The 12,999-nt window shown below is 26.7% G+C and overlaps 3 protein-coding genes across 4 annotated transcripts; 2 read left to right on the top strand and 1 right to left on the bottom strand.

Moving 5' to 3' along the window:
• Positions 1–1,044: 1,044 nt before the first annotated feature.
• Positions 1,045–3,852, top strand: LOC112596095 (replication protein A 70 kDa DNA-binding subunit). Its single transcript, XM_025341589.1, has 2 exons — positions 1,045–1,200; positions 1,942–3,852. The coding sequence occupies exon 2, from the start codon at positions 1,961–1,963 to the stop codon at positions 3,788–3,790; it is 1,830 nt and encodes a 609-aa protein (XP_025197374.1). The 5' UTR covers positions 1,045–1,200; positions 1,942–1,960; the 3' UTR covers positions 3,791–3,852.
• A 188-nt stretch (positions 3,853–4,040) lies between these two features.
• On the bottom strand, positions 4,041–6,333 carry LOC112596094 (programmed cell death protein 6-like). Its single transcript, XM_025341588.1, has 4 exons — positions 6,042–6,333; positions 5,864–5,970; positions 4,879–5,147; positions 4,041–4,220 (listed from the first exon to the last, which is right to left on the bottom strand). Exons 1-4 carry the CDS (start codon positions 6,098–6,100, stop codon positions 4,122–4,124), a joined length of 534 nt encoding a protein of 177 aa, XP_025197373.1. The 5' UTR covers positions 6,101–6,333; the 3' UTR covers positions 4,041–4,121.
• Positions 6,334–6,527: 194 nt separating this feature from the next.
• Positions 6,528–11,404, top strand: LOC112596093 (serine/threonine-protein kinase Sgk2-like). Of its 2 annotated transcripts, none has more exons than XM_025341587.1 (10): positions 6,528–6,682; positions 6,824–7,011; positions 7,103–7,198; positions 7,256–7,392; positions 8,310–8,420; positions 9,575–9,848; positions 9,913–10,179; positions 10,244–10,417; positions 10,492–10,632; positions 10,782–11,404. In XM_025341587.1, exons 2-10 carry the CDS (start codon positions 6,877–6,879, stop codon positions 10,941–10,943), a joined length of 1,497 nt encoding a protein of 498 aa, XP_025197372.1. In that variant the 5' UTR covers positions 6,528–6,682; positions 6,824–6,876; the 3' UTR covers positions 10,944–11,404. The 2 variants fall into 2 exon arrangements, with proteins under 2 accessions (XP_025197372.1, XP_025197371.1); XM_025341586.1 differs by having other exon boundaries at positions 6,528–6,653; positions 10,782–11,403.
• Positions 11,405–12,999: the final 1,595 nt, after the last annotated feature.

Genomic DNA, 12,999 nt, shown 5'->3' with positions numbered 1-12,999 from the left:
CATAAGCCAGTCGTTGCCTCAGCAAAAGTAAAAGAGACCTTTTTTAATATTAATAATAAAATATAATAAGTAATATTTTTTGTCATTTTATTTCTGATTTTTATGAATACAAACGTATAACTTCAGAAAATACTGTAGTTACACTTAAGTAATCAACTTTTTATTTTAACTCGTTTAATAAAAATCTTTAAGTTCTATACTAGGTAAATGTCACTTCATATTAAATGTATTGATGCCAAACTATCTTCAGTAGTGTTGGACATTTTTTTCAAGAATACAAATACATATCTCACCACTTAAGTACTCGCCCTCGGTGAAGAACATCCAAAAATTTAGCATTTTCGCCACACCTAATTATTATAAATAAAACACGGCATTTAATATATACAATATTTATATTAAAGTAAGATCGGCGCCATTACCTAATTAGTAAGTAATATACCAATTAATAATAATTTATTACTTGATAGTTATTTCTTTAGTAATAATTTACATAAGATATAAATCAATGTTAATGTATTAACTTTACATATATGGCGCAGAGTTCTATCAATTTATCGTATTAAATTTATTTTGTGACACTGGCGATAGTTTATCATCATGTCACAGATTATAAATCGTTTAAAAAAATAAATAAATAAACAAAATACGACAAATATACTCAAGTTTTAAATAGTAAATACGAAGCATTACGAGCATAAAACACATAAATAATACGAGCGTATGGTCATATTAGTTGAGTCATCAGCATCAGTTGTGTATTGAATTATATATTACGTGATGTACACTGTATACACTAAATAAAATTTAAAAAAAATATTTTCCTAACTCAAGTCCTACAAATAGCTAACCGATACCTTCACGTACTGTCCACGCGAAATTTAATAAGGCGGGAAAATAATTTAAAATGGCCAATTGTACAACTTCTTTGAGGTTAGATCAGTTCTCCTATCAGTTCATTTCCCGCTCATACTTATGTATTCTTTGTAACCATTATTATACTGTTTACTGCTTTACTAAGCTAGTGGCTAGTAAAAGTGTTAGTGTAGAATGTAAATGATGGTAAATTAGTATTTAATATATTTTATTAATTATTATTTAATATTCACTAATTACTATAGATTCTACTGATTCTAGTCATTGTCTAATTTACCAACTACTTGAACTACTCAAGTTTTTTAAATTTGATTTGATTTGAAGGTAAGTCATTGTACATTAGTTAATTGATAGTATTTTATTTCGTATGTTAAGTCAAATCGCTCCGACCGGCACAGACGACGATCATGTCCAATTACTCATTTCACTTTTTTATGTGTCTACTGTCACTCCACGTTTTTGATAATGATACTATTACCATACCATTTGGCTCTTAGTTTAATCCTATTATAAATCAATAACATTAATAGTATTTGCAGAAAAAACATATTTTGGCGATCTTGAAACTATAAATATGTACCTATGTGAATATGTAGGTTTATGTCATAATTTTTACAATTCAATAATATTTTATAATAGATTTTTTTTTATTTTAAATATGACCCAATTGCATAAAAATGAATACCTATGTGTTGATTAATTAGTGTTATAATTAGGTAGCAATGTACCTTTCATAACATTTTTCAAAAAGCTATTGTCTATAAGCTATTCTTGCTCGAAATAATTGAACGCTTATTAGGTAGGTACTCACAATTTATTATCATTTATTATAAATGACATAAAGAATTTAATCATTTTTATTCATTATGACTGAGGCTTATTCTTAGCTGAAGGTTAAATTTATTTTATTTTTAACTGTTATTAGGCGATGTGTTTTAATAATATTTAGTTATTGATAAAAACTTGCCTATTTTTTTTTTTTTTGCAAAATATTGGTTTCAATATTTAGTAGATTATTTTAACTATTAATTGTTTTTAAAATTATTTATAGTTATTTTTGTACAGGTAATTATTCATAAAAAAAATGGAGTATGAAAAAATGTTAACAAAAGGCGCTTTGAAGTCTATTATGAACAATGAAGATGTTAAAGATCCAGTCATGCAAGTTCTTGGTGTAAGGAAAATTACTGCTGCAGGTGCAAATGAAAGATATCGCTTACTTATTTCTGACGGTCATAATTTAAATTCTTTTGCAATGTTGGCTACTCAGTTAAATGGTATGGTGTCTTCCGGAGAACTTAATGAATTTTCCATCCTACAGATAAAACGTCATATAATCAGTAATTTAACCGACCGTTCAAAAGGAAGTAAACAAGTCATGATCCTAATAGATTTGGCTGTAATGGTGCCTGGTGATTTGGTGGGTTCAAAAATTGGCGATCCTAAGCCAATAATTGATAATTCTGGTCAAGTAGTTGAAAATGGTACTTCCGCTTCAGTTGACTCTACACCTCAATCTAATTCTTTGCCAAAACCACGTTCTGCCCAAGCAAGTGTTATAGATAATGGACTTCCTAGAGATATTGATGTTAACAATATTCATCCTATTAATTCACTAAGTCCATATCAAAATAAATGGACAATCAGGGCTAGAGTTGTAAACAAAGCTCCAATTCGTACCTGGAGTAATCAAAGAGGTGAAGGTAAACTTTTTAGCATGGATCTACTTGATGAAAGTGGTGAAATACGCGCAACTGCCTTTAACAACGAATGTGACAAATTCTTTGATATGGTTGAAGTAAACAAAGTATACTTTATCACTCGTGGTGCAATCAAAACAGCAAATAAAAAGTTTTCAAATTTAAATAATGATTATGAACTTACACTTTCTAGTGAAACGCAAATTTTCCCATGTCATGACTTTGATGATTCTCAATTGCCTGCTCTAAAATTTAATTTTGTTCCATTAAGTCAAGTTAAAGATGTTGATGTTGATGGTATAGTTGATGTCATAGGAGTTTGTCAAACTGTTGGAGAATTGACTAAGTTAATGTCAAAGACTACAAGAAAGGAATTAAAAAAAAGAGATGTGACTATTGTTGATCAGTCTTTAAGTTCAGTAACTATTACATTGTGGGATACTCAGGCAGAAGATTTTGATGGATCATTACAACCTGTAATTGCCATAAAAGGAAGCAGAATCAGAGAATTCATGGGTAGCAAATCATTGTCACTTTTAGGATCAACTGTAATGCAAATAAATCCTGACATAGAAGAAGCTCATCGCTTAAGAGGTTGGTATGATTCACTTCCTTCAAATGTAGAATTCAATAGTATTTCCACCCGTTCTGATGCTGGAGCAAATTCTCAGTTTCTTACTATTAAAGGAGCACAACTTGCTCAACTTGGTGGTGGCGATAAAGCTGATTATTATAGTATGTACTCGCATTTAATTTTTGTGAAATCTGAATCTGCTCTGTATAAAGCATGCCCAAAACCAGATTGTCAAAAAAAAGTTATTGATCGAAATGATGGAACATATCGCTGTGAAAAGTGTAATGATGAAACTGAAAACTTTAAGTACAGATTGATGCTTTCAGCACAACTAAGTGACTCGACTGGAAACCAATGGGTAACTATGTTCCAAGAAACTGCTGAAAATCTTTTGGGCACTACTAGTGCAGAATTGGGAAGGTTGATGGAAGAGTCTAAAGAAGAATACAGTGATGTTTTTCAAAAACAAATGTTTAAATTATTTGAAATTAGAGCTAGAGCTAAAATGGAGACATACAACAATGAGACTAGGTTAAAAGTATCTTTAGTCAATATAAAACCAATTAATTATAAGGTAGCTTCTTCAAAATTGATTGCTGATATTAAAAGATTGAGTGGGATTTCAACATCAGTTATGTAAAAACCTATCATTTTTATACTTTTGTTTCTAGTTAGTAAGTTTAAAGCTTAACATAATTAATATTATATAAGTATATTTATTACATTTTTTAATCTTTTATTGTTTAAAATAAGTTCATTTTTAATTACACAATGTTGAAGATCAATTGTATTATATTTAGCTTATAAAAATAAAAATGCTACTTTTATAATAATTTAGTTATGTGTATATAATATGTTGTATATTTGTGGTGTAAATACATTTTCAAAAAAAAAAAAAAATTAAAAAAAAATATTCATAGCAGTAAAAATAAAATTTAAATTATAGGAAGTTATAAAATGATAATCCCCACTTATTTGATACTAAATACTAGCCCAACAAATTGTTCATAATGCAATGTGACTACTCCATCTTGATCAGTATCAAATTGACGGAATGCTGTAGTTAAATTCTGAAAAATTAAAATGAAGTATACATATTAAAATTATTTGTTTAACTTTATTGGCAAGTTAACCCTTAGAAATAAATATAATTATAATTGCTATCAATTTGAATTAAATAATAATTAAGTAGATTTTGATAAATTATGAAATACATTTCCGTTTATCGAAAGAGTAAAGATATACTAATGTTTTGTATGTAATGAGTCATTACGAATGAGTAAAGACTAAGTAAGCCAAGTATGTGGTTCCAAATATATATATATATATTTGTGTTTAAATAAAAAGATATTAGCTAAATTTTATAATGAAATTTTCAAGATGTCTTATGAACATAATTTTAAATCAAGACAGTAAAATATATTGTATGAGATAACAAAACAGATGTTTTGTATTTTATACATGTTATAATTGGAACAACCAGAACCAGATAAACAAGGTATTAGCATTGATTATAGAATTTTTAACGTTTGATTACAGCTATAGATACTGTACAATTTAAATAATTCAATTCAATTATATTATTCAATGTTTGTACTAATTTATCATAATTATAAAACATAAAATCATGACCAAACAAGTGTAACCGGCCCTATGAAATTTTCTCAGTAACTTGCTGGTTTAATCTGGGCATATAAGCTACAATTTAACTATAACTGATACACTTACATTAAGCATAATGCAGCATTGTATGAAATCATCAAACAGTACAGTCCCTCTACCAAGTCTATCAAATTTTTGCAACATTGTGGCAACAGTAGCATCGCTTAAGTTGTATCCAAAAGTTTGTAATGCAGCTCGAAGTTCATTTCTGTCTATGTTCCCTGAATTATCTTTATCAAAGGAACGGAAACAATTTTGCCAGTCTACAATATACTTCCATAACGCACCAAAATCTTCGAATGATATAGTGCCTTTATTTGACTTATCAAACATGTCTATAAAAAATAAAATAAATGTTTATATAAAATATAATATATGTTAGATATGCAGTACGATTAAATTAAATTACATTATTGTTATTATTTATTTTAATGATTAAATGCACTTTCAGAATTGTGAGACCAATTGATTAATGTATACATAATACATATCTAAGTATATAAAGTAGACCAATTTTTCATAATCTTGTCTTACTGATTTGTAATGGCCATAATATCATACAATTTAGGATGGTCATGATGTTAAAGTATAATAGCTTTTAAGGATGCATAGCAGGAAGATTTCTAGAATCACGACATCTTCAGTATTCTCTATTCATGATTAATTCTCTTAATATTTGACCAATTTTCTTATAAAAAATTAGGTAAGTGCTAAGACAGTGATTTATATCATCATATAACTTATTGTTCATACATCATTAAGTTAACTCAACTTGGTATTTATATTGCTTAAAACGGGTTCTACTATTTATTAGAATAATGCTCAGCTTAAAAGACAGATTATATTTACCACATAATCAGTAATAGTTATTTGTGTTCAATGCCTCAATGAAACCACAGAATAATGATACCATGACTTAATTTTTCTTGCGAGTTTTTTTGTTTTTTGTTTTTTAAATTTATTTTGTTAATCAAAATTGAAATTATCATTATAATTTTACTGTAGATACAAAATAAAATATATTTTAAATATCAGACATTTATTGACTCACTCAACATTAAGCGAACCGTCTCTGGGTTGAAAGGTGACCACGTGCCATTGGATAGTGCGCTCTGTAATTCATTAGCTGTGATGGAACCACTATGGTCTTTATCCAATCTTTAAAATAAGGAAACATTAACATATATAACTTGATAAAAATTAATAAGTATTTAATGTAGATATTTTACTTTTGAAACATTTCCAACAAGAATGAAGAAGGAGGCATTCCACTTTGAGGTTGGGCCATTTCGAAACTTAATTTTTAATTTTGTAACACTTCTAATTGTTTAAAAATTTCGCGGTTATGAAAATTAATAAACGTCAGCAAATAAACGGTTGACTACCAGGCACTAACTAGTAAACAATTAAACGAGTCATAGAATAATACAACAACTAATGCTGAACAATAATAAATGAAATACCGAATAACAATTAAATTTCATCATTATTCATTATACTTTTTATTATCTAGTATCTACGTACAATGTGAACAAGTAGGCATATAAACATTATAAACACAATATTGATAAGCGATAACTTATTGACATAACAAAAAAATAGTATGACAAAAATAATAATAAAAAAATATGTATACAACAGTCCTCTCGATTATCACCGTACGACTTTTTGAGCGCATGCGCGATTACCCAGTCATTAATGTGATAAGCTGCGCTGTTCTAAAAATGGAAAGTTCGGTGTCCACACTCCATAGATTTATTTATTTTATTAGCTATAGAAAACAATCAACAATTATGTGACAGTAGTGGGAAGTAGAATGCCAGTGGATTTGTCGTGGTGAGGTAATAATGTTCCCTGAAGTGATTATTATGTACAGTTATTATTATTTAATCGTGTGACAAAATTAGATCCAATGTCCATTATTAGGTCATTGGGTCATTTTGCAAACTAGCTGAAATGACCAAGTGTATGATGTGTTTTAATTTGTTTTGTTTTTTTGGGCATCTTAAAGGTCGGAGTGGATATTCTACCATTGGCGGTCATTCCAGGTCATGTGTTAACATTATGGATAATAAGCCCAGCATGAAAGTAGAACTAGATTCATGTGAAAACTGTTCTAAACTATCGGATGGGGATGAAGATAAAACTGCAGCCACGGTGTCTCAGGCAGAGATTTGGCAGGAAGATAAAAAATTCACAGTACCTATATAAAATTCTTTCATAAAAATTACAAAAGTCATTATAGTATATTTAATATTTAGTTTTGAAAAATTAAATTCTATGTTTTTAGGTCTATAAAGTTGTAATTTGGTCTCGGAATGAATCTTGGCATGTTTTTAGACGTTATAATGAATTCTACAAACTTAATGAACTACTAAAGAAACAGGTAAAGTTACAGTTTTAATTTTGGTTGATTTATTGACTCATAGTTTTTATTTTGTAGGCGCCAGACTCAAACTTAAAAATACCAGGTAAGAAATTGTTTTGTAACAACATGGATCCTTCATTCATTGCCTCTCGCCGGGAAGGTCTTGATCAATTTGTACATCATTTAATGCATCAAAACAATTTACTAAGCATGTAAGCTTAACTAATTATTACTTTAAATTGTATTATAAAATTATATTTAAAAGTTAAAAAGAGGTAAACAAAGAATTTATGAGAATAACTTAATTAAACATTTTTTTCATGTGCTCTACTACTACTAGAATTTGAAATAATTAATACATTTTTATAATAAATAGTGCATGGTAAAACTTAAAATTAATGGTGTTCATGTGTGTGCAATAATACAATCATACTTTCTCATTAACTTTGTAAAAAGTTCCAAGCTTTTACTTAAATGAAATTGAGAAAACTAATTACCTAGATCTCAAAATGGTAAAAAATGATACTTAATTGTAATTTTAATACAGTTGATTTAACTTGATTTTTCTCTCTGGCTTGTGTTTTAATTACAAATATTTATTAATAAAAAAATGATAAAGAATAATATATTTTTGAGGGTTTGACATATCAGTTTTATATTTTTTTAATAATTGACTTAAAAATAAAAATTTAATTTTTTTAAACTTAAATGGTTATTAAATTGTTTTCAAACAATATTTTAATAAATTAATAAATTATATCCATAAAAATATTTTCTATATCATTTTTTAAATTGGTATTTCACTTAAAGGTTATTAAAAACAACAAAAATTAGTTTGTATGTTTATGCATTTTGTGTTGTTAGTTGGCCCAATAGAGAAAATTAACAGTGTGCTTAGTGATGGTACTAGAGTTTTTGGGGCTCTAGGCCAAATAAATCACAACCTTTATTGCAGGGTCTTTAAAACGCTACTTGTAGGGCCTAAATTAAAACTTTAAAGCGCGGAGCCCTAACCCTATTGCTCCCCTTTGCACTATCACTGGGTGTGCTGAAAAATGTATCTACTAAACTATGATGTTTTTTTTTTTTTTTTAAATTAATACTATTAAACAATTTTTTATTTTTATAGAAGTGAAGTCCGCACATTCTTTAACTTGGATACTAAAGTTAAGGAACCAGATAGACCAAACCTTTTTAAATGCTCTGGTACTATAAATTTAGGGCCTTCGGAAAGACCATCGTAAGTAATATAAATGTTATAATATACTTAAATGTAATAAACCTAATGAAAATATATGTTAAAATAACAAAAAAAAATCCATTACTTTTTTTATTAAATAGAAAATTTACAATTTGTAAAATATGTACAATAAGCAAATATGATATGTGATGTGGAGAATATTTACATGATAATAAGTATAAGAAGGGAGACTATTCAATGACAGAACCTTCAGTAAATTTTTTACTAATTTTTGTTATATTGTTCAAAAAATTAAATATGTTAAATTTATAATAGTAAAATTATTTATTAGGTATCTACTGAATAAGATATTATACAAAATATTAGTATATTTTGTACAAAAAATAGTGGTATTCGTTTAATATGTGACTTACCAGATCAATAATTAATTAAAAGTAGTCAAATTAAAAATCATAAAATTAGGTTATTATAATAGATTACGCACTACATTTAAAGTCAGTCAATAAAACATTAGTAAAAAAAATTACGAAACAAAATGTTATGAAATTATTTTATTTAAATTATGTTTGGATAATATATACACTTTTTGTGTGCCACTTAAGAAATTGTTTCTTGTTTGTTAATAAATCAGTACCATGCTTCAAAACCAATGAATTTATAATAAAATTATAAAAATAAGCAAGCATAAGTTGTCTGTGCCTACATAATATAGATAATCATTTTGATAGGTCAAATACTAAACGCAGTAATACAGTTAATTTTGTATAAATTGAACAAGACTATGTTTAATTTCTACCTAATCAATTGTAATAAAACTAGATCTCAATTTTAAAAATAAATTATTATAAAATCAGTGTTTTACACATGGAAACATTATAGTTGTATTAAATAAATATTTAGTGGGCATACATGTTTGGTGAGTATTTGAATATTTAAATGGACAGCTATGAAATAGAGACTTCATAAAATACAACTTAAGTGAAGGTCTAGTAAATGGTGGGAAAATCAAGTTTAATAAAGTCTAAAAATCTTGGGAGTATTAAACCAAGAAGAATTGGAATTTATTAAGAAACAAGGAAGGCATTGTAGCAACAGTTATGGTTTTTTAAAGCTTTAAAAAACAAATAAAACATAATATATTTATGAATTGTTTATGTAAAAAGTTAAATTAATTTTTTTATTTTAAATTCTAGCGCTAAACCATCAGATTTTGTATTTTTACGTATTATCGGAAAAGGCAGTTTTGGTAAAGTATACTTGGCCGAACACAAAACTGAATCCATTCATTTCGCTGTTAAGGTATTAGATAAAAAGCACATACTTGCAAGGAACGAAGTCAAGCATATCATGTGTGAACGCAATGTTCTACTAAAAAATATCAATCATCCATTTCTTGTTGGCCTTCACTACAGCTTCCAAACCAAAGATAAACTTTACTTTGTACTTGACTTTGTAAATGGTGGAGAAGTAAATAGATGCTTTCCATATTGTATCAGTCTAATTAATTTAATGATTTTTTTTTACTTTTCAGTTGTTTTATCACTTGCAAAAAGAAGTCAGATTCTCAGAAACCCGAGCTAAGTTCTATACAGCAGAAATAGCATCTGCCCTCGGATATCTCCACTCTAATGGTATTATTTATAGAGATCTCAAACCAGAAAACCTTTTACTTGACCAGGAAGGACATTTGGTTCTTACTGATTTTGGATTTTGTAAGGAGGGTCTTATTGGAACTGAAACTACTAATACATTTTGTGGAACTCCTGAATATCTTGCTCCTGAAATAATTAGGAAAGAAGTAATACTGAAAATTATTAAAATTGTGATAACTTAATACATTTAATATTTATTATTATTTTTAGGCATATGGCAGATCAGTTGACTGGTGGTGTCTTGGTGCAGTGTTATACGAAATGTTATTTGGACTCCCACCATTTTACAGTTTAAATGTGCAAGAAATGTATAATTTAGTTTTACATAGTAGATTAAAAATAAAAGGACCTGTTTCATCGCAATGTAAAAATTTATTGCACAAGGTTTAAAAAATATGCTTGAAATTAAAAAAAAAAAGTTATTAAAATTATGTCTAAATGCAAATTTCTGTTTCTAGTTATTGGAAAAAGAAAGCAATAAAAGAATTGGTAGCAATGTTCAAGATTTTAATGAAGTTAAAAAACATTCATTTTTTAAATCGATCAATTGGGATGATTTATTGAATAAACGTATTACACCTCCTTTTCAACCACAACTGGTAAATGTAGTTTATTATAAAATAATTATTTTAATATAGATATTTTTAAACAATGAACATATTAGATAAATATTTATTTAATTCATTTAGTGATAACTTTATAAGTGTGTAAGTTAATCATTAAATTTTGATGTCAATTTTTTTTATAGAATGGAACATGTGATTTGCAATATATCGATCCTCAGTTTACAAAAGAATCTGTCAGTTCATCCATGTCATCGTTTTGCGATGAAAAACTTTCTTCTAGTAAACATGACATAGATAATGTGTTTGCTGGTTTCTCCTACACTCCTCCATCTAGTTTAGATTAATAATAATTGTTCCTATCCTTAGTTAATTTTATTTATACTTGATTGACTTGTGGCTGGCTTACTAAGACTATCTACAACTTTTTACTATCTATACAAAAAGTTTTTATTTTACATAGTTAATAGTTATGATTTTAAAATATTAAAATTAATATATTTCATGTTTTAAGAAGCAATAAGTAATATGTTCAAAATAAATAAGCAAAAACATTCCATTTTTAATACACTAAACCAGTGTGTGTTCATACATTAATTTTGCAGCTTTATTAGCCAGGGTCTTAATAAAAAAAAAAAATCATTAAACTATATTATCAATTAATATTACTTAATTTGATATTTTGATTCTTATTCACTGCCAAAATGTTGTAATGTGAAAAAAAAAATTAAAAAATAAAATAATTACTGTGATTTATTGCACTATCTATTTTTGAGCTTTAAAATCAAATTCTCAACATTATTGTACTGTATAAACTGTGCGTTTATAACAATATCGAATAAGTTTTAATTGTAAAAACTAATATTTCAATATGCATATATACACTAAAAAATAAATAAAATAAAATAATATATTTAACTTAAATAACATAATCTATACTCTATTTTAGGCATATATGATATACATATTGCATACCTAATTATACATAAACTAGAATATACTCATACAAATGCCTAATATATAAAATATTTATAATATAATTTATTAAACAATAGTCAATATGTAGGTATATACATACATTTTGTATTGCTTCTGACCCATGTATTATCATAACGTGAATTACTAACGTTACTACTAAATATATTGTGAATTATAAGTCATACAATGTTAAGATTAGATTAATTTAAATTATTAACTATGAAATATATTACTGTGTTAATTATTACAAGTTGACTTTCACTGGATACTGCCAAAACTTATTATTAATAATCATAATATATGCTCTTGTTATGACTGTTTTAAGCAAATTTAATAAATTTTAAAAATTGAATGTTACTTATTAATTATTATGTATAATTTTTACTAAATATTGTTCATCCTATGTTTGTTTAATTTTAATATGATTTATATACTATGTTTGACTATATAGAAATTTTTATGCATTTAATTTTTTTTTTAAGTGTACATTTTACCTAAAGGATTTCTTTTGAAACTATTAACATTGAAATTTAAGTTATTTAATGTCTACTATATTTATAATTTTAAACTATAAAGTATATTGTATTATTTATTGTTTAGACTCTTTATGTTTGTTGATCTTAAAAATTGTATTTATCAAAAAGTTTAATTAGGTAAGTATTAAACCTACTGTTATGATTATTGTTTTTGTATTTTAATTGTATGTTAAATATTGAATTATTGACATTTATATCTCTATAAATCAAATATACAATCATATAATATACTTATTGACTATTTATTTTATAAGAAAAATTGGTATTTTCTCATACTCAATAATAAATAATTGGGTCAAAATCAGGGATCATAGCAAACAGGAAATAACTGGAATCAAAAAATAAACTGTAACCACATGCACACACAGATTTGTTTTTAAAATATTTCGTCTTTAGACCATTTTTTTTTTAAATTCATTATTTGTCTCTGAGCAGTCCTTCAATATAATAAGATAAACGTTTCTTTTGCAATTGAAATTTGATCTATAAGTATTTTTAGGATGTATAAACTATAAAATAACATTATTTTTCTGGACTCCGAAAATGAGAGTAGTACTTAACCCATAATTTTGGTAAAGTATCTTGTATAACTTCTTGTCATTAATAAATAATCTTTTTTTTTCATCTATGAATCTTTTTTTTGAATATAATGATCTTACAGTCTCAATTTTATCAAACAAATCTATACCATTTAAATCGCATGTAGTGTCGGCCCTTGGTGGGGGGGGGGGGCAAGCGGTGCAACCGTACCGGGCCTACGCTTGAGGGAGCCCCACAAATTAGGTATGTAATACAATACCACTTTAAACTATAAATAAACATAATAATATTATAACAGTAGTATGCAAATTATATATAATAGCTATACAGTTACACGCATGCATATGAA

This window comes from Melanaphis sacchari, unplaced genomic scaffold (assembly GCF_002803265.2).
Source record: "Melanaphis sacchari strain LSU unplaced genomic scaffold, SCAv2.0 Contig2_pilon_pilon, whole genome shotgun sequence".
Lineage (NCBI taxonomy): Eukaryota > Metazoa > Arthropoda > Insecta > Hemiptera > Aphididae > Melanaphis > Melanaphis sacchari.
Note: the sequence above shows the minus strand (reverse complement) of the source record. Positions and strands in the feature narration are given on the sequence as shown.

What these genes read in the sequence shown, in the direction of transcription:
- LOC112596094 (XM_025341588.1), bottom strand. Translation starts at nt 6,100, where the DNA reads ATGGCCCAACCTCAAAGTGGAATGCCTCCTTCTTCATTCTTGTTGGAA. An exon ending in GACGGTTCGCTTAATGTTGA is followed by an intron (nt 5,148 to 5,863) that starts GTGAGTCAATAA and finishes TATTTTTTATAG; the next exon opens with ACATGTTTGATAAGTCAAAT. An exon ending in AATGCTGCATTATGCTTAAT is followed by an intron (nt 4,221 to 4,878) that starts GTAAGTGTATCA and finishes TTAATTTTTCAG; the next exon opens with AATTTAACTACAGCATTCCG.
- LOC112596093 (XM_025341587.1), top strand. Translation starts at nt 6,877, where the DNA reads ATGGATAATAAGCCCAGCATGAAAGTAGAACTAGATTCATGTGAAAAC. An exon ending in CAAAACAATTTACTAAGCAT is followed by an intron (nt 7,393 to 8,309) that starts GTAAGCTTAACT and finishes TTATTTTTATAG; the next exon opens with AAGTGAAGTCCGCACATTCT. An exon ending in GTAAAAATTTATTGCACAAG is followed by an intron (nt 10,418 to 10,491) that starts GTTTAAAAAATA and finishes TTCTGTTTCTAG; the next exon opens with TTATTGGAAAAAGAAAGCAA.
- LOC112596095 (XM_025341589.1), top strand. Translation starts at nt 1,961, where the DNA reads ATGGAGTATGAAAAAATGTTAACAAAAGGCGCTTTGAAGTCTATTATG.